The sequence below is a fragment of the Chiloscyllium plagiosum genome, unplaced genomic scaffold (assembly GCF_037043375.1).
Source record: "Chiloscyllium plagiosum isolate Xiang-an unplaced genomic scaffold, Cpla_swu_hap1 HiC_scaffold_17, whole genome shotgun sequence".
In the NCBI taxonomy this organism is placed as follows: Eukaryota; Metazoa; Chordata; class Chondrichthyes; order Orectolobiformes; family Hemiscylliidae; genus Chiloscyllium; species Chiloscyllium plagiosum.
Genome location: NW_028270155.1, coordinates 4644644 through 4665432, shown reverse-complemented (window position 1 = coordinate 4665432; position 20789 = coordinate 4644644). Strand labels below are relative to the sequence as shown.

At 45.7% G+C, this 20789-nt stretch overlaps 1 protein-coding gene across 1 annotated transcript in view; it reads left to right on the top strand.

Annotated features, from left to right (window-relative positions):
• Window positions 1–8801: 8801 nt before the first annotated feature.
• LOC122558199 (glucose-6-phosphate isomerase) overlaps window positions 8802–20789 on the top strand; it is a 36316-nt gene continuing 24328 nt past the window's right edge. Inside the window, exon 1 of the mRNA XM_043706519.2 lies at window positions 8802–9032. Coding sequence (XP_043562454.2) covers window positions 8908–9032 — 125 coding nt within the window. The 5' untranslated portion in view covers window positions 8802–8907. The remainder of the gene's footprint in view (window positions 9033–20789) is intronic.

Here is a 20789-nt window from a genome sequence, read left to right as displayed (position 1 = left end):
CACAGCTCAATCTGCCTTCAGCACACCCTGGAACTGTACATTCTCCAACCTAATCACTTGCACCATTGAAAAGCTTTTCCTCATATCACCATCGGGTGTTTTGTCTTTGATCTGAAATTTCCATTCTCTGATTCTCCACCTTTCAGCCAATGTGAATGTACGTCTCTATCTCTTCTCGTTAGCTCCCTGACGATGATGAACACCTCAGTCGAATCTCCTCTCAATCTTCCTTTCTCCAAGAACAGCACCAGTTTCTCCAATCTATCTCCATGACTGAAATCTGTAAATCTTGGAACTATTTTTGTGAATCCTTTCTGCATCCCCTCCAAAGACATTATATCCTTCTTCAGATCTGATGCTCAATATTATATTCTAGCTGAGGGTGAACAAGGGATGTTTATAGGTTGTTCTCTATGCTTTTACTTCCTTGAAGGACTCTCCTTCTCGATCTCTCCCTCACCTGAGGTGTAGTGACCCTCAGGTTAAACCACCACCAGTTGTCTCTTCTTAATGAGGTGGAGGTACTGGTGTTGGCCTGGAGTGGACAAAGTCAAAACTCACAACAGCAAGTTATGGTCTGCACTGTAACCTGATGTTGTGTGATTTCTGACTCTCTCTAGTGAGAGAGCAGCCCTATGGTCTGGTAAGAATATGGCAAATCTATTTATAAAGTCTACATGCCATATTCCTTATTAGCGACACTCTCATGCCAGCTTCAATGATATGTGCATTTATCTAACCCCAGGTCCCTCTGTTCTTTAGAATTGTACCCTTTATTTTATATTGTCTTCCTATATTCCTCCTAAACCAAAATAAACCACTTTACACTTCTCTGCCAACTATCCAGGCAGGTTTTTCTTTAAATTAGTTCACAGGATGTGGGTTATGGCTGGGCCCAGCATTTATTGCCGTCCCTAGTTGCCCCTTGAGAAGGTGGCGGTGAGCTGCCTTCTTGAACTGCTGCAGTCCATGTGCAGGAGGTAGACCCACAATGCTCTTAGGGAGGGAATTCCAAGATTTGGACCCAGCGACATTGATGGAATGATGATATATTTCCAAGTCAGGACAGTGTGCCCTCTTGAAGTCTATCAATAACCTCAGTTCCCAATAGTTCCCAGTTTTGCAGCAACTACAAATGTTGAAATTGTGCCCTGCAGACCGAGGGCTGGGTTATTCATGTTGATTAATAAAAGCAGTGGACCTAACTAAGATCAACCTCCCTCCATTAATAGAAACATAGAAGATAGGAGCAGGAAGAGGCCATTCAGCCCTTCGAGCCTTCCCCGCCATTCATCACAGATTGGCTGATTGTTCAACTCAATAGCCTAATCCTGTTTTCTCCCCATGACCTTTGATCCCATTCACCCCCAAGTGCTATATCTAGCCATCTCTTGAATACATTCAATGTTTTGGTATCAGCTACTTCCTGTGGTAATGAATTGCACAGGCTCACCACACTTTGGGTGAAGAAATGTCTCCTCATCTCCATCCTAAACAGTCCACCACGAATCCTCAGAATGTGATCCCCGGGTCTGGACGCACCCACATAGGGAACATCCTCCCTGCATCTACCCTGTCTAGTCCTTTAAGCATTTTATAAGTCTCTGAGATCCCACCCCACCCCCCACCCCCCACTCACTCATCTGAATTCCAGTGAAAACAATCCTAACCTAGTCAATCTCTCCTCATATACCACTAGACAGGGTAGATGCAGGGAGGATGTTCCACCATCCCTGGAATCAGCCTGGGAAAGCTTCACTGCACTCCCCCGAGAGCAAGAGCAACCTTCCTCAGGAAAGGAGACCAGAACTGTGGGCAGCACGGTGGCACAGTGGTTAGCACTGCTGCCTCACAGCGCCAGAGACCCGGGTTCAATTCCCGCCTCAGGCGACTCTCTGTGTGGAGTTTGCACATTCTCCCCGTGTCTGCGTGGGTTTCCTCCGGGTGCTCCGGTTTCCTCCCACAATCCAAAAATGTGCGGGTTAGGTGAATTGACCATGCTAAATTGTCTGCAGTGTTAGGTGAAGGGGTAAATGTAGGAGTATGGGTCTGGGTGGTATACGCTTCGGCGGGTCGGTGTGGACTTGTTGGGCCGAAGGGCCTGTTTCCACACTGTAAGTAATCTAATCTAATCTAACTGCACACAGTATTCTAGGGGTGGCCTCACCAAGACCCTGTATAACTGCAACAACACATCTCTGCTCCTGTACTCGAAACCTCTCCCAATGAAGGCCAACATTCCATTTGCCTTTTTTACCAACTGCAGCACCTACATGTTTACCTTCAGCCTTCGCAAGGGCACCTGGTCCCACGGCACACTCCCCTCTCCCAATTCACATCCAGTCAGGTAGGAATCTGCTGCCTTGTTTTTGCTTCCAAAGTGAATAACCTGACATTTATCCAAATTATACTGCAGAACAACAGTTCATCAAGAAACTTTATTTTCTGTCAATCCTCTCAGTTTCCTCTCCATGTTGCTATTTATTCCATGGGCTTCAACTTTGCTGTTGGTTACTCGAAACTTATCAACTGCCTTTTGGGGTCTATGTAAACCACATCGATTGTATTAATCTTGTCGACCCTCTCTTACCTCATTAGAAAGTCAATCAAGTTTGTTGAACACCATTTCCTTGTAATAAACACATAATTTTCTTTAATTAAATCCACATTCACCCATGTGGCTGTTAATTTTGTCCCAGAGTAGAGTTTCTAAAAGTTACAAATGAGGTTAACTTGACTGGTCTGTAATTGCTGAATTTCTCCTTATCCCTTTTCTTGAACAAGACTGAAATGTCTGTAACGCTCTAGTCCTCGGAATCACTCCTGTATCATAGAGAGTCACAGAGCGTTTACAGTATGGAGAGAGGCCCTTCGGTCCATTATGTCTGCACTGGTCATCCATCTATTCTAACCCTAATTTCCAGTACTAGGCCTGTAGCCTTGTATCCTGTGGAATTTCAAATGCTCATCTCAATCATTATTAAATGTCATGGTAGTTCCTGCATCTACTACCTGAAAGACCGTGAATTCCAGATGCCCACAATCCTCTGGGTGAGAAATATTTTCCTCAAGTCCCCTCTCAACCTCCTGCCCCTCACCCCCTGGCTATTAACCTATCTAAAGGGAAAAAATTCAAGTTTCTCTCTATCTACAGTGTTTATGCCCCTCAGAACTTTGTACACCTCAATCGGATCTCCCTCAGCTTTTTCTGCTCTAAGGCAACTACTCCCAGTCTATTGAATCTCTCTTCATATCTGAATTGTTTCAGCCCTAGGGAACTTCCTGGTGAACCTCCTCTGCACCCTCGCTAGTGCAATCCTCACAGTGTGTGACCAGAACTGCACACAGGACTCCAGCTGTAACCTAACATTACAGGCAGCTCCATCATAACCTCCCTGCACTTGTACTCAATGCCTTGATGAATAAAGGCAAGTATCCTATATGCCTTCCTAACAACCCTGTCCTGCTGCCTTCAAAGATCTGTGCTCACACACACCAAGGTCCCCCTGTATTTCCAAAAGTTCTGCTATTCATTATGTGCTCCCTTGCTTTATCAGTGCTCCCAAAAGGCATCACCTCTCAGTTTTCAGGATTAAATTCCATTTGCCACTGTGTTCCGTCAATCTGACCAGCCCGTCTACATTGTCCTGTAGTCTTAGGCTGTCCTCCTTGCTATTTACTACATCACCAATTCCCCTGTCATCTGCAAACAAACTGATCTTAGTTCCTCCCTTCATGTCTCAATTATTAATGTACAAAACAAACAGCACCAAACCGGCACGGTGGCACAGTGGTTAGCACTGCTGCCTCACAGCGCCAGAGACCCGGGTTCAATTCCCGACTCAGGCGACTGACTGTGTGGAGTTTACACATTCTCCCCGTGTCTGTGTTGGTTTCCTCCGGGTGCTCCGGTTTCCTCCCACAGTCCAAAGATGTGCACGTCAGGTGAATTGGCCATGCTAAATTGCCCGTAATGTTAGGTAAAGGGGTAAATGTACGGGAATGGGTGGGTTACGCTTCGGCGGGTCGGTGTGGACTTGTTGGGCCAAAGGGCCTGTTTCCACACTGTAAGTAATCTAATCTAATCTAAAACCCTATGGTGTGTCCCTGGACACAGGTTTCCAGTCACACAAACATCCTTTGACCCAATCATCCTCTGCTTCCCGCCGCTAAACCAATTTTGGATCCATTTTGCCAAATGGCCCTGGATTCCATTGTTTGTTACTGATTTTTGAGAAGATTCGTATCTCAGGTTGAGGTTACAACTTACAACCATCGGTTCCTATGTTCTGAAGCAGTCTGCTGTGCCAGACTTTGTCAGAAGCCTTAATGAAATTCATGTAGACTACATCCACTACACTAACCTCATCAACACACCTAGACACCTCCTCAAAAAACTCAAATTTGTTAGACATGATCTCCCCCTTACAAAGCCAAGATGGCTGGCTATGATTAACCTTTGCCTTTTCGAGTGGATATTAATTCTGTCCCTCAGATTGATATCCAATAGTTTCCCTCCCATTGATGTTACACTCACTGGTGTGTGGTTTCTTAGTTTATCCCTACCAACTTTCTTGAACTATGGTACCACATTAGCTGTCCTCCAGTCCTCAGGTATCCCCCCTCTGGCCAGAGAGGACTTGAAAATTAATGTCAGACTATTGGAAAATTATGGTCAATGCCTGTGTAGTATGTATCCTTGGATGCAAGTCATCTTGACTGTTTGGCTTATCAATGTTAAGATTAGAGTGGTGCTAGAAAAGCACAGCAGGTCAGGCAACATCCGAGGAGCAGGAAAATCGACATTTCGGGCAGGAGCCCTTCTTTAGTTTCCTGATGAAGGGCTCCTGCCCGAAATGTCGATTTTCCTGCTCCTCGGATGCTGCCTGACCTGCTGTGCTTTTCCAGCACCACTCTACCCTTGACTCGGATCTCCAGCGTCTGCAGTCCTCACATTCGCCTTATCAATGTTAAGGCCAGCCTGACCTTCTAACTTCTCTTGAACAATTTTAGCCCATCCATTGTCACAACTATTTCCTCTTTCACTATGACTTTGGCAGCATCTTCTATCTTGATAAAGACATACAGAGGACTCATTTTGTACCTCAGCCTTCATGTGTAGATCCTCTTTTTGGTTCGATATCAACTCCACTCCTCCTTTCACTACCCTTTAACTATTTCTTGGCCTATAAAGGATATTTGGACTCCTTCCAATGCTGGCTGCCAGCCTCTTCTCATTCTCTCTTTCACTTTTTCAATCCATCCTGAAGTTTCTGTGGAAGGGTCACTGCATCTGAAGCATTCATTCTGACTTCTCCCGACAGCTGCTGCCAGATCTGTGGAACCTTTCCAGCAATTTCTGTTCTGTTTTGGAACTGTCTATATTCAGCCTTAACCTGACAAGTTTCATACCTCTTTTCTACTTTATCTTAATCCCTATCTCTTTCATTGTCCATTCTCTACCTTACCTTTCTACCTTGTGGGAAGGTAGACCGACTCTGTCCAAATTATCTCTTTAAATTATTTCATGCAGATCTTTGAATCTAATAAGCCTTGACCAGATCTGTTCTCACTCTGACACTCGTCCTCCTGCAATTAGTTATGTTTATTCTGGATAGTTCCTTGACCTTTTCCATAACCAATCTAAACCTTATGGTCACTGTTCCCTTAATATCCCTCAGGACACATGATTAAATTGACCCACCTCATTTCCAGAAGCAAGTCCAGCAAATGTATCCTTCCAGCTTCTTCATTGGGTTGGAATCTTACTGATGACGAAAACACTCCTGAACACACCAGAAACTGTAGAATCATACACCAGACCCTTCAGTCCAACTTGTCCGCACTGACCAGACATTCCCATCTGACCTAGTTTCATTAGCCAGCATTTGGCCCATATCCCTCTAAAATCATCCTATTCATGTACCCATCCTTTTACATGTTGGAGAGTCATAGACTCATACAGCATGGAAACAGATCCCTCTGTCCAACCAGTCTATGCCTAGCCTACAACTAACCTAGTCTCACCCGCCTGCACTTAGAGTCATAGAGATGTACAGCACGGAAACAGACCCTTCGGTCCAACTCATCCATGCCGACCAGATATCCCAACCTAATCTAGTCCCACCTGCCAGCACCCGGCCCATATTCCTCCAAATCCTTCCTATTCATATACCCATTCAAATGCCTTTTAAATGTTGTAATTGTACCAGCTTCCACCACTTCCTCTGGCAGCTAATTCCATACACGTACCACCCTCTGCATGAAAAAGTTGCCTCATAGGTCTCTTTTATATCTTTCCCCTCTCACCCTAAACCTTTGCCCTCTAGTGCTGGACTCCCCCACCCCTGGGAAAATACCTTGTCTATTTATCCTATCCATGCCCCTCATGATTTTATAAACCTCTATAAGGTCACCCCTCAGCCTCTGATGCTCCAGGGAAAACAGCCCAAGCCTATTTAACTTCTCCCAATAGCTCAAATCCTCCAACCCTGGCAATATCCTTGTAAATTCTTTCTGAACCCTTTCAAGTTTCACAACATCCTTCCAATAGGAAGATCAGAATTGCACGCAATATTTGGCACATATCCCACCAAACACTTTTTATTCATGTATTTAGCTAAATGTCTTTTAAACATTGTAACTATACCTGAGTTCACAACTTCCTGGAGAAGTTCATCTCACACACGAACCACACTGTGTACAAAAGACTGCCCCCATGTCTTTTTAAAAAATTTCTCCTATCACCTTAAAATATGCCCCCAGTCTTGAAATTCTCCACCCTAGGGAAAAGACACCTATTATTCACCTTATTTACATGCCAATAAGTGTTTGTAATTATAATTGTACCCATCTCCACCACTTCCTCATTCCATACATGTACCACCCTCTGCATGAATAGGTCCCTTTGAAATCTTTCCCCTCTCACCATAAACCTGTGCCCTCTAGCTTTGGACTCCCCTACCCTGGGGGAAAATACCTGTTTATTCACCCTATTCATGCCCCTCATGATTTTAGAACATAGAACATAGAAGAATACAGCGCAGTACAGGCCCTTGGGCCCTCGATGTTGCGCCGATCCAAGCCCACCTAAACTACACTAACCCACTATCCTCCATATACCTATCCAATGCCCTCTTAAATGCCCATAAAGAGGGAGAGTCCACCACTGTTACTGGCAGGGCATTCCATGAACTAACGACTCGCTGAGTGAAGAACCTACCCCTAACATCAGTCCTATATCTACCCCCCCTTAATTTAAAGCTATGCCCCCTTGTAATACCCGACTCAATACGCGGGAAAAGGTTCATACTGTCGACCCTATCTAACCCCCTAATCATCTTGTACACCTCAATCAAGTCACCCCTAAACCTTCTTTTCTCTAGTGAAAACAGCCCCAAGTGCCTCAGTCTTTCCTCATACGATTTTCCTTCCATACCAGGCAACATCCTGGTAAACCTCCTCTGCACCCGTTCCAATGCCTCCACATCCTTCCTATAGTATGGCGACCAAAACTGCACACAATATTCCAGATGCGGCCGTACCAGAGTCTTATACAACTTATAAGGTCACCCTCCCAAAATTCCACGGAAAACAGCCCCAGCCTATCCCTATAGCTCAAACACTCCAACCCGCTCAATTTTAACAACGTCTTTCCTATAGATCAGCGACCAGAAATATATGGGATTTTAAAAGTGGCCTCACCAATATCCTGTACAGCCGCAAAATGACACCCAACTCCGACACTCAAAGACCAATGAAGGCAAGCGTACTAAATGTCTTTTTCACCATCCTGCCTGCTGTGACTCCACTTTCAATGAGCTGTGTACCCGCACCCCTAGGTCACTTTATCCGGCATCTCCCTCCCGGCATTTTATTGTTGTTTTTATTGAACCCGTTTTCCTAATTAACCTGGAGAAAGTGAGCACTACAGATGCTGGAGATAAGAGCTGAAAAAGTGCAGCAGATCAGGCAGTATCCAAGGAGCAGGAGAATCGACGTTTTGGGCATAAGCCCTTCTTTCTAATTAACCTGTTCAGAGATGTTATCACAACCTTTAGTGCAGGTGGGAATCGAAGCCTGTCCTCTCAGTCTGGGGATAAAGACACGACCACTGCCCCACACGAGTGGCCTCCATTTTACCCTGTATATATTTGGGTAATTAAGGTCTCCCACTAGCGTACCTCTAGTTTCAGGTAAATTTGCATTCTATATCTTCCGGATCAGATATCTATCTGAATCGAAACGTTTACTTCTCCTCAGATGGTGCAGTATCTGCTGATTTTCTTGAAAACTTTGTTTATTTCAAATCTCCAGCATCCAGAATGTTTTATTTTCATTTATTTTAGGATATGTTTTATCTGTTTAAATGAATTCTACATCTTCAAACAGAAACACCATTTTGTGCTTCATATTGGGTTTCACTTTATGACCTTCAGACATGTGGGCTCCTCTTCCCTTTGCAGTCTGGGCCAATGGCTGGAGAGAGCCGTCCCGAACACGCTCTCTGCACCGGGAGGGCAGTACCGCCGAGGGGCCAGCCTGCCTGCAGCCTCCCCCAGTTGAACAGCCCCTGTCTCCCGTTTGGAACCAAATGCGGCTCAAACGGGCAACGCCGACATGGTATTGTGACGTCACCGTCACTCTCAGATACCATTGGCTGGGCAACCTGCCCGTCAGGGCGCGAGTGGGCGGGACATACATTTGGCCGCTGCTGATTGGCTGCTGTGGAATCAGTGTTACAATTTCACCTTCGAACGCCCAGTCTCAGGGTTCCATCCGTATCCGGCTCTCAAGAGACAGACAGAGACAGTTCCAGCCCAGCTCAGCTCCCGGTGCACCACTGCCGGAGCCTCTACCACTACCCCCACATCAAAGCACAGCCCCCCCGGACTTCCTTTAGCCGCAATGGCCAATGCTCTCACCGCCGATAGTAACTATAAAGCCCTGGTGGACTGGCACCGGCGGAATTGTGCCAGCCTCAAACTGCGGAAGATGTTTGAGGAGGAGCCCGACCGCTTCAGCCGCTTTAGGTAAGTGGGTCTGTCGGCGATTAGATCGTCAGCGGGTGGACCGACAGGGCTGGGTGCCTCCTGTCCGCACCCCCTTGGCTGAGGAATGGTGCATGTACTAGGGGGGAGAGAGAGTGGTGGAGACTTGTCCCGGTGTGTACGTGCCGCCCAGCACGGAGTTGGGGATAGACGCTGGGTCTCCGTCCACATTCTGCTTAGTCACTCGCTCAGCAAGTGCGGAACTGCGGCAGCGTTGGGTTCAGAGGCCCCCTCCCCCATTCTCCAGCAAGTCATGGGAGGCCATGAGAATGGGAAAGTGATCGATCAGGGAACTGATGTACAATCAATGGGTCAGTAAAGCCAGGCCCGGTCCGAATGACCTTCTCCCAGTAATTGTGAGATTCTGCAGAAAATCCTGTGCTCATCTGGTGGGGCTGATGTGTCTGGAGGAATCTTCTCAGAGTGACCGAACCTCTAAATCAGTAAGTGCTGTCCTTTCAAACCCCATCAAAAGTAAAGCTGGACCTTAATGAGGGCATTTAATCCGCGTGGTATTTATAACATTGTGAACATAGACATTTGTGAATCAAAAATCCCAACGGATGACTTTCCCGGGGAGAAACCTTTCTGTGACTTGCTCAATTTGCGACCTTAACGTTGTAACTAATAATTAAACTCCAGTTGGGAGGTTTTTAAATCCGTGTACACGGGGAGACGGCTCCAGTTCGTGACTCCCCATTGACTTGGTGAGGTTCCAGTGATTCAGACAAAAGTTCATTCATCTGAAGCTGACTGGGCTGGAATTTTAGGGGTGTTTGTACGAGCCGTGATCTCAGCAAGCGGGCTGCATGGTTTCACTCCTGGGCAAAAGTGAGGACTGCAGATGCTGGAAACCAGAGTTTAGGTCAGTGTGGTGCTGGAAAAGCACAGCAGGTCAGACAGCATCCGAGGAGCAGGAGATTCGCCTTTTCTGGCAAAAGCCCTTCATCAGGAATGAATGAAAGGCTTTTGCCCAAAACATCGATTTTCCTGCTCCTCGGATGCTGCCTGACCTGTTGTGCTTTTCCAGCACCACACTGACCTAAACTCTGGTTTCACTCCTGGATGGAATGATGCCATGATGCCTGACCCTGTCGAACAGTCAGCTGCAGCCCTTGGTAGGGAGGTTACTCTCACCTAATGTAGACTCTGCTATTGAAAACCAGGCAGTTCTCGGGATCCAGAAAGAATGTGTCGGCAGCACATTAACCGTTCATATTGAAATGGAACTGATTTCTGAGAAATCACAGCAATACTCAAAGTATCAGGTAAAAAAGCAAATTGCTGCTGATTCTGGAAATCTGGAAGTAAATCAAATAAATATTGGATTTGAATTGAGCCAGAGTTGAGAGTGTGGTGCTGGAAAAACACAGCAGGTTAGGCAGCATCGAGGGAGCAGGGGAATCCATGCTTCTGCCATAAGCCCATCAACAGGAACTGAGCCAGAATTGTGTCTGTAATGCTGCCTTGATAAATCATTGCAACTTCACTTAAACAGTTTGACTTGATTCATTCAATTTAAAATTAGACGAAAGTCTTTTGGAAATTGAGTTTCAACAAATGAACAAACTGAGATGTGGTGTCGTGAGCATAACGTTGGGATTTAATAGGTGACATTAGCGGGAAGCTAGAGTTCAGCACCACAAGGACCTTTGAACTATTCAACAAGATCATGGCTGATCTAATCTTGGCTTTAATTCAACATTCAGTCAGTGGGGACACAATAGATTTGTTGGGAACGAAAGAAACCCATGGTTGGTGTGTTGCCTCCCAGGTCTGTGATGTCTTGGATCATATTTTTGGGGTCCTGAAGGGAGAGGGTGACTAGCCCCAATTTGTGGTCCACATAGATACCAACAACATAAGAAGAGAGATAGGGTTGTCGGGCAGGATTTCATGGCGCTAGGGTGGAAGCTGAGAGCTAGAACAAACAGAGTTGTCATCTCTGGTTTGTTACCCACGTGATAGCGAGGCAAGGAATAGGGAGAGATATCAGCTGAACACGTGGCTGCAAGATGGTGCAGGAGGGAGGGTTTCAGGTTCTTGGATAATTGGGGCTCATTCTGGGGAAGGTGGGACTTGTACAAACAGGACGGTCTTCACTTGAACCAGAGGGGTACTAATATCCTGGGTGGGAAATTTGCTGGTACTATTCAAGTGGGTTTAAACCAACTCCGCAGGGGGATGGGAACTGGAGATGTAGTTGCAGTGCACAGGAGGATGAGAGTAGGGAGGGCACAGACAGGATTTCGCGGTCATAGAAGTGTGCTGGCAGACAGCAAATTAGATTAAAGTGTATCTACTTCAATGCCAGGAGTATCCGGAATAAGGAAGGTGAACTTGCAGCATGGGTAGGTACCTGAGACTTCAGTGTTGTGGCTATTTCAGAGACATGGATATAGCAGGGACAGGAATGAATGTTGCAGGTTCCAGGGTTTAGATCTTTCATTAAGGACAGGCAAGGCGGTAAAAGAGGGAGAGGCGTGGCTTTGTTAGTCAAGGAACTATGACAGTGGCTGAAAGAACGTTTGACGAGGATTCATTTACTATGGTGGTATGGGCTGAGGTTAGAAACAGGAGAGGTCAAACTGCTGGGAGTTTTTTTTATAGGCCTCTGCAGAGTTCCAGGGAGGTGGAGGAGAGGATTGGCGAATCGATTCTGGGCAGGAGTGACAGGAACAGGGTGGTCACTACGGGGGACTTTAACTTCCCCAACATCGACTGGAAATGCAGTAACTCTAGTACATCGGATGGATCAGATTTTGTCCAATATGTGCAGGAGGGTTTCCTGACATGGTATGTCGAAGGGCCAACAAGAGGGGAGGCCACGCTGGATCTGGTGCTTGGTAATGAACCAGGCCAGGTGTTTGATTTAGTTGTAGGTGAGCACTTTGGAGGGAGTGACCATAATTCCGTTATGTTTAGGTACATGCCACAGGGCAAGAATTATCGATGGGGCGTGGGCAATTATAATGTATTTAGGCAAGACTTAGGGGGCATAGAATGGCTAGCAAAATGCAGGGGAGGGGGAAGAATCAAAATGTGGAGCTGGTTTAAGGAACAGATATTGTGTTCTTTGATAGGTTTGTCCCTGTCAGGCAGGGAGGAAGTAATAAAGTAAGGGAATCGTGGTTTACTAAAGAAATTGAATTTCTTGTTAAGTGGAAGAGGGAAGCTTATGTGACGTTGAGACAAGATGGTTCAGATGAGGTGATGGAGAGTTACAGATCAGCTCGGAAGGATTTAAAGAGAGAGTTAAGAAGAGCAAAGAGAGGACACGAGTAGTCTTTAGCACATAGAATAAAGGAGAACCCTAAAGCTTTCTATAGGTATGTGAGGAATAAAAGGATGATTTAGGGTAGGACTAGAGCCAGTCAAAGACAGAAGTGGGAAGTTGTGTGTGGACCCTGTGGCGATCAGAGAGGTGCTAAACAAATATTTCTCATCTGTTTTCACTCAGGAAAAGGAGAATATTGTAAAGTAGAAGACTGAGATACTATTAGACTTGAAAGGATCAAGGTTAGTAAGGAGGCGGTGATATCAATTCTAGAAGGAGTGAAAGTAGACAAGTCCCCTAGGCCTGGATGGGATGCATCCGAGAATTCTCTGGGAAGCTGGGGAGGAGATAGCAGAGCCTTTAGCCTTGATCTTTGATTCATCATTGTCTACAAGTTTAGTACCAGAGGACTGGAGGATCGCAAATAGAACAATACAGCACAGAACAGGCCCTTCGGCCCACGATGTTGTGCCGAACATTTGTCCTAGCTTAAGCACCCATCCATGTACCTATCTAATTGCCGCTTAAAGGTCGTCAATGATTCTGACTCTGCCACTCCCACAGGCAGCGCATTCCATGCCCCCACCACTCTCCGGATAAAGAACCTACCCCTGACATCCCCCCCCATACCTTCCACCCTTCACCTTAAATTTATGTCCCCTTGTAACACACTGTTGTACCCGGGGAAAAAGTTTCTGACTGTCTACTCTATCTATTCCTCTGATCATCTTATAAACCTCTATCAAGTCACCCCTCATCCTTCGCCGTTCCAATGAGAAAAGGCTTAGCACTCTCAACCTATCCTCGTACGACCTATTCTCCATTCCAGGCAACATCCTGGTAAATCTCCTCTGCACCCTCTCCAAAGCTTCCACATCTTTCCTAAAGTGAGGCGACCAGAACTGCACACAGTACTCCAAATGTGGCCTAACCAAGGTCCTGTACAGCTGCAACATCACTTCATGACTCTTGAATTCAATCCCTCTGCTAATGAACGCTAATACACCATAGACCTTCTTACAAGCTCTATCCACCTGAGTGGCAACTTTCAAAGATCTATGAACATAGATCCCAAGATCCCTCTGCTCCTCCACCTTACTAAGAACCCTGCTGTTAACCCTGTATTCTGCATTCTTATTTGTCCTTCCAAAATGGACAACCTCACATTTGGCAGGGTTGAACTCCATCTGCCACTCCTCAGCCCAGCTCTGCATCATATCGAAGTCCCTTTGCAGCCGACAACAGCCCTCCTCACTATCCACAACTCTACCAATCTTCGTATCATCTGCAAATTTACTGACCCCCTTCGACTCCCTCTTCCAAGTCATTAATAAAAATTACAAACAGCAGAGGACCCAGAACTGAACGCTGCAGAACTCCACTTTTAACTGGGCAAATGATGTGCTCTTGTTCAGGAAGGGCAGTAGAGATGACCCAGGTAATTATAGACCAGTGAGCCTTACATCTGTTGTAGGGAAGGTCTTGGAAAGGATTATAAGAGATAGGATTTATAATCATCCAGCAAGCAACAATTTGATTGGAAATAGTCAACATAGATTCGTCAGGGGCAGATCGTGTCTCTCAAAGCTCATTGGGTTTTTTGAGAAGGTGACCAAGCATGTAGATGAGGGTAGGACAGTTGACGTGGTGTGCATGGACTTCAGCAAAGCCTTTGATAAGGTTCCACATGGTAGGCTGTTGGAGAAAATACGGAGGCATGGGATTGAGGGTGATTTAGCAGTTTGGATTAGAAACTGTCTTTCTGTAAGAAGGCAACGAATGGTGGTTAATGGAAAATATTCAGTCTGGAGTCTGATTACTAGTGGTGTGCCACAAGGATCTGTTTTGAGACCACTGCTGTTTGTCATTTTTATAAGTTACTTAGACACAGACATAGATAGATGGGTTAGTAAGTTTGCAGATGACACTAAGGTCGGTGGGATAGTGGACAGTGTGGAAGAATGTTGCAGGGAGACTTGGATAAACTGCAGAATTGGGCTGAGAGGTGGCAAATAGAGTTCAATGCAGAGAAATGTAAAGTGATGCACTTTGGGAAGAATAACAGGAAGGCAGAGTACTGGTTCAATGGAAAGATTCTTGGTAGTGTGGATGTGCCGAGGGATCTTGGAGTCCATGTACATAGATCCCTGAAAATTGCCAGGATGATCGTGTTGTTAAGAAGGCATACAGTGTGTTAGGTTTCACTGGTAGAGGGATTGAGTTCCAGAGCCATGATGTCATGCTGCAACTATACAAAACGCTGGTGTGGCAGCACCTGGAATATTGTGTACAGTTCTGGTTCCCCCATTACAGGAAGGATGTGGAAGCATTGGAAAAGGTGCAGAGGAGATTTACCAGGATGTTGCCTGGTCTGGAGGGAAGGTCTTATGAGGAAAAGCTGAGGGACTGGGGTCTGTTCTCATTGGAGTGAAGAAGGCTAAGAGGGGATTTGATAGAGACATACAAGATGATCAGAGGATTAGATAGGGTGAATAGTGAAAGTCTTTTTCCTTGGATGATGATGTCAGTTTGTATGAGGGGGCATAGCTGCAAATTGAGGGGCGATAAGTTTAAGACAGATGTCAGAGGCAGGTTCTTTACTCAGAGAGTGGTAAGGGTGTGGAATGCCCTACCTGCTAATGTAGTCAACTCAGCCACATTAGGAGATTTAAACAATCCTTAGGTAAGCACGTGGATGATGATGGGATAGTGTCGGGTGATGGGCTTAGATTAATTCACAGATCGGTGCAATATCGAAGGCGGAAGGGTCTGTTCTGCGCTGTATTGTTCTATGTTCCATTCCATTATGACCCTCTACTGTGACCAGCTCTGATGAAGAGTAATCTAGACTTGAAATGTTAGCTTGCTGTCTCTCCATGGATGCTGCCTGATGCTCTGTGATCTCCAGCAATTTTGTTTTCCTCAATTACTCCGCTTTGATTAAATTCAATGAACCAATCTATACATTCCTTATGAAGGGCTTTTGCCCGAAATGTCGATTTTCCTGCTCCTTGGACGCTGCCTGACCTGCTGTGCTTATCCAGCACCACTCTGAGCTAGGCCCTGATTTCCAGCATCTGCAGTCCTCACTTTTGCCCAATCTATACTGCTGTCCAGGCAAGAGAATTTTGTAAACCCACCACCTGAGAGACCATCCTTCTCACTTGTGTTAAAAGTGAGACCTGTTATTCTGGAACAATGTCTCCTAGTTTTAGTCTCTCTCCTGTATGGGGAAGTATCCATCCAGCTGAACCCCTCAGCACCTTGGATTCCCCTTATTCTTCTAAACGCGACTGGGCAAAGGTCCATCCCCCAGCTCAACGTCGTCTCAAAAAAAACTATCCCTGGAATGAGTTAATAAACCCAATCTCTCCTCCGCTACAGATTTCCCTCACCTGCCTTGCTCTCTTGGTCAGGATTGTTCAATGGTTAGTCACCAGCTCCTCTTCGTCTGATCCCACCAAAAGGATACAATCACTGTGGGCAAGTTCCCCTCCGAGCCAGTCACTATACTGATTTGGAAATATATCACCGTTCTTTCAGTGTCACTGGGTCAAAATCCTGGAATTCTCTCCCTAAGGGCATTGTGGGTTTACTCACAGCACATGGACTGCAGCGGTTAAAGAAGGTAGTTCAAGGGTGGCTACGAATGGATAATACACACTGGCCCAGTCAGCGATGCCCTCATTCCTATGAGAGGATTTTCAAAAACCATTTGGTACAAGCAAGTTGAAGGTGACCTGGATGAAATCTATTTTTTCACCCGGTCTGTCTCCTGTCCTCTGGATTCCTCTGCTCAATGTCATAGGAAGAAATGTGATTGGGTAACTGGGACCTGATGCAATGTGACTGGGTGTGACTTGTCTGAAAACTGGAGATCTACAAATAACTGTCAGAATCTCACCACCATCCCTCTGATTACAGTCAGCTTTTCTTTAACAGGGTTCTTGTGTAACCCTGCATTATAGAAAATTTGCGCTTGAGAAACTATGCTTAGTGTTGGTAATGCCAACACACGTTTTAAAAGTTTGCATCTCCAATTCATCAATCATGTTACAGTGAATTCAAGTTAATGAAATGTACGTTATAGAGGGATATGGGCTAAGGGCTAGCATATGGGACTAGATTAATTTAGGGTATCTGGTTAGCATGGACGAGTTGGACCTAAGGGTGTGTTTCTGTGCTCACATCTCTGACTCTGACCCTGACCTGTAATTTTTAAAATATGTATTTGTGGGACTTGGGTGTCACTGGCTGGCAGCATTGATAACCCATCCCTCTTTCACCCTTGAGATGGTGGGGGTGAGCTGCCTTGAGTTGCTGCAGTCCGCTTGCTGTGGGTTGACCCACAATGCCGATAGGGAGAGAATTCCAGGATTTTGACCGAACGACTGTGAAGGAACAGCAGCATATTTCCAAGTCAGGGTTGTGCGTGGCTCAGAGGGGAACTTGCAGGAGATGTTTCCAAGTAGATAGATGTGGCCTTGGGTTTGGAAGGTTCTGTCTCAGAGTCTTTGGTGAATTTCTGCAGTTTCTTGTGGATGGTACACACTGCTGCTACTGAGAGTTGGTGGTGGAGGGTGTGGATGCTTGTGGGTGTGGTGTCAGTCAAGCGGGGGCTGCTTTGTCCTGGATGGTGTCGAGTTTCTTGAGTGTTATTGGAGCTGCACCTGTCCAGGCAAGTGGGGAGTATTCCATCACACTCCTGACTTGTACCTTGCAGGTGGTGGATAGACTTTGGAATGTCAGGAGGTGAGTTTTTCACCACATTATTTCTAGCCTCTAACCTGCTCTTGTAGCCATTGTGTTTATGTGGTGAGTTTCTGGTCAATGGTAACCCCAAGGATGTTGACAGTGGGGGAGTTCTCAATCCCCAATGCACCTTGGCAATGGGACCTGACCAGCTGAGTCTGCATTTGGCATTAAATTGCCTCCTGAGAGTTTGGGGTAAAATGGGAAAACACTGTTCTCTACTCCCACTCATTTAACCGCGCCCCCTCACCCCTCACTCAGAGCTTAGCGTGTGTGGGTTAAGTCCTGAAACACGTGTTTTAGTGCTGTGGAGGTCAGGGGAGAGAATTTATCGTGTCTAAACTCAGTTATTGTAACTATTGAAACAACTGGGATAAGTTTAGACTCCTAAATTTACTGACAAGGGGAATTAGTGACTGTTTTAACATAGATAAAATGTAGTTAAATTGCTCATTCACTTCTGCAAAATTTGTAGTAGGTGTATCCTGTTTTGTGTATTTCCTTGTTGAGGTGTGTTCAAATCATGTATGTGATCTCACTGGCAGTCCTCTGTGTGAGCAGCAGTTTGAAATTTCCCTGCTATGGTGGTTTGTGATCATATTACTGAACTGGTAACACGGAATATGGATTTGAATCTTTTGAGAATTTTAATTCACTTTTAAAAGTATGACATTGATCAAAATGATCTCAAAATTATCAGTAAAACGTCAACTGATTCATAACATCATTTAAGACAGGAAATCTGCCGTCTATACCAAGTTAGCTCTGAGTGTGACTCCGTCTCACTGTAACCTGATTGACCATTATCTGACCTGGTAAAGTAGATCTCGAACGTGCTGAGAATACTTTGATCATGTGGACAGTAGCAACTCCACAAGGCAACTCACCACAACCTTTTCAAGGGCATCCAGGGGTGGGCCACATACTCAGAATAGTTTTCATTCTTTGGTTAGCTTCACCCACTCCCAAATTCCTGAACAGGCTGATATAGCCCCAAATGTTTAATAGAAGCAAGATTTGATTTTAAAAATGTTGTCTGTCTTACTCTTCAAAAAAGATTTACAAGGATGTTGCTGGGGTTGGAGGGTTTGAGCTATAGGGAGAGGCTGAATAGCTTGGGGCTGTTTTCCCTGGAGTGTCAGAGGCTGAGGAGTGATCTTTATAGAAGGTCGTTTTCTTCAGAACTAGAGGTTTAGGGTGAGAGGGGAAAGATATAAAAGCGACCTAAGGGGTAACTTTTTTTACACAGGGTGCTACGGGTATGGAATGAGCTGCCAGAGGAAGTGGTGGAGGCTGGTACAATTAGCCAGCACGATGCCTTTTAAATGTTGTATGTGTACAGGAAGGGTTTAGAGGGATGTGAGCCAAATGCTAGCAAATGGGACTAGATTAGTTTAGGACATCTGGTCGGCATGGATGTGTTGAACCGAAGGGTCTGTTTCTGTGCTGTACACCTCTATAACTGTATAAATCAGTCACTGAGCTGTTGTCTCTGTTTATGAAATTTTCAGTCTTTCAACATGAGGATGTGGTCTGGGGAGCTGGAAGTTGGTAATGAGTGAGCGAGAAACTAAAGTGTGTGTGTGTGTGTGTGTGTGTGTGTCTCTGTTTCTGTGTCATGTGTAATATAGGTGGATCTTTGCAAATTGATTTAATTGACTGTCAAGTGCTTTGAAATGGACAGCTATTATAATTTTAAGGAAAGTGGCAGCCAATTTGTGCACCATAAATTCCCACCAACTCTCTATGATGACTGGATAATCCTTTTGTGTGTAATATGAGAGGTTTAACATTGGCCTGGACACCAAGGAGGCTTCCCTGACTCTTTGGAATACCACCATGATATCTTTTACATCCACCTGAGAGACTGGGAAGAGGCCGTAGTTCACCATCTCATCCCAAGGGCAGTCAATAACAAGAGGGCATCCTGTTAAAGTGAAGAGCAGAAGCTTCAGAGAGGATTTGAGAAGAGGGGTTTTCACCCAGAGGGTGGTGGGGAGCTGAGGTGGGAAAACCTTTTGATGTTTACAGAGTACTTTGATAGGCGCTTGAAGTGTCATAACATTCAAAGCTATGGGCCTAGTTTTGGAAAGTGGGGCTAGTGTAGCTAGGAATGTGTTTTTGGCTGTACAGAGTTGATGGGATGAAGTGCCTCTTTAGTGCTGTAAGAGTCTAGGATCTTTGCAGTGATCCCTCAGGTGTGTACTGGACTGTCAGCCTGAGTTTGGGCTCCAGGAGTACTGCCAACTATAGGCCCCAGACCGTGGAAGGAAGCTGGCCCTTGCTCTGGAAATGCCCCGATGCGCGCACAGCGAGAAGCTGCAGAGAGGCTCCAGCCAAGAGTGTTGGGATGAGAGTTATGTGAACTGGGACCTGGTTCCTGCCATCAGAAGGATATTCCCATCTGTCACAAGCTCGCTGCCAAGAACCGAGACAGCGCCCTGCTGTTCTATTTAGAAATAGTGGCATGCTGCCAGCTAAGAGATGCCCACCAGTGTGCAGCCCACAGGCCAGAGTGATGGGCACTGTCACAGACACCAGGTTGCACAGGGCTTTTTGATCAATGAGGCAAACACCAAGCCGGCCATAAGCACTCGGAACAGAAAAAGGCCATTCAGCCCATCGAGCCTGCTTCATTATTCAATGAGATCATAGTTGTTCTGCTGATCCACAACTCTTTCTTTCCTGCCTTTTTTCCCGTAATCCTCAATTCCTCTCCTGATTAAAAATCTGTCTGTCTTAGCCTTGAATATACTTAATGACAGCCCTCCAGAAAGAATTCCACAGATTTACAAGCCTCAGAAGAAATTGTTCCTCCTTTGTCTCAAATGGGTGATCTCATTATTGTGAGGTTATGCCACCTGATCATAGACTCTCCCTCAGGGGGATATGGACTCTCCTTGTCTACCCTAAGTTCCCTAGAAATCTTTATATGTTTCAGGATGAGTACAGGCTCAAACCATTCGATCTGTCCTCCTCAGACAGACTATCTACACTCCGGATCAGCGGGTGAACCCTGTCTGGCCTGCCTCCAAGGCCAGTATATCTCGCCTTTCATTAGGGGCCCAGCACTGCTCACAGTATTCCAGCTGTTGTCTGACTATCTTTAGCAAGACTTTGCTATTTTTATACTCTGTTCCCTTTGAAATAGAAGGGATTTGCCTTCTGTATTACCCGCTGAATCTAGATGCTCGCTCTTTGTGATTCATGCACAAGGACTTCCAAATTATTCTGCAGCTTTCTGCAGCCTTTCTCCATTTAAATAATAGTTAGCTCCTCTATTCTTCCTGCCACATTATGTTCCATGTCCCAAGTCTGTGCACACTTGTGTATGCCATACCTGTGCTGATGGTTCAAAGCAGACTGAGCCAGGGCTCCGCTCTCAGTGAGTGACCTCCCAACATTCTAAATCTTTCCCCCAAGATTAAAAACTGACAACTGTTTAAACAATCACTGTATTTTTAAAACGATTTGTTCTGGATATGTGGGAAAAGTTGCATTTGTATTCCAGCCTTAGTTACAAATTTAACCTTCCTCTGTAGAGCAGCGGTGATGTGTGGGTCAGCCTAGGTACTGACTCCAGGGTCAAAAATGACATGGTGCAAGTTTAAGGTGACTTCTTTAAAGGGGTGTGGGTGTCACTGGCTGGGTCAGCATTTATTGCCCGTCCCTAGTTGCCCCTTGAGAAGGTGGGGGTGAGCTTCCTCCTT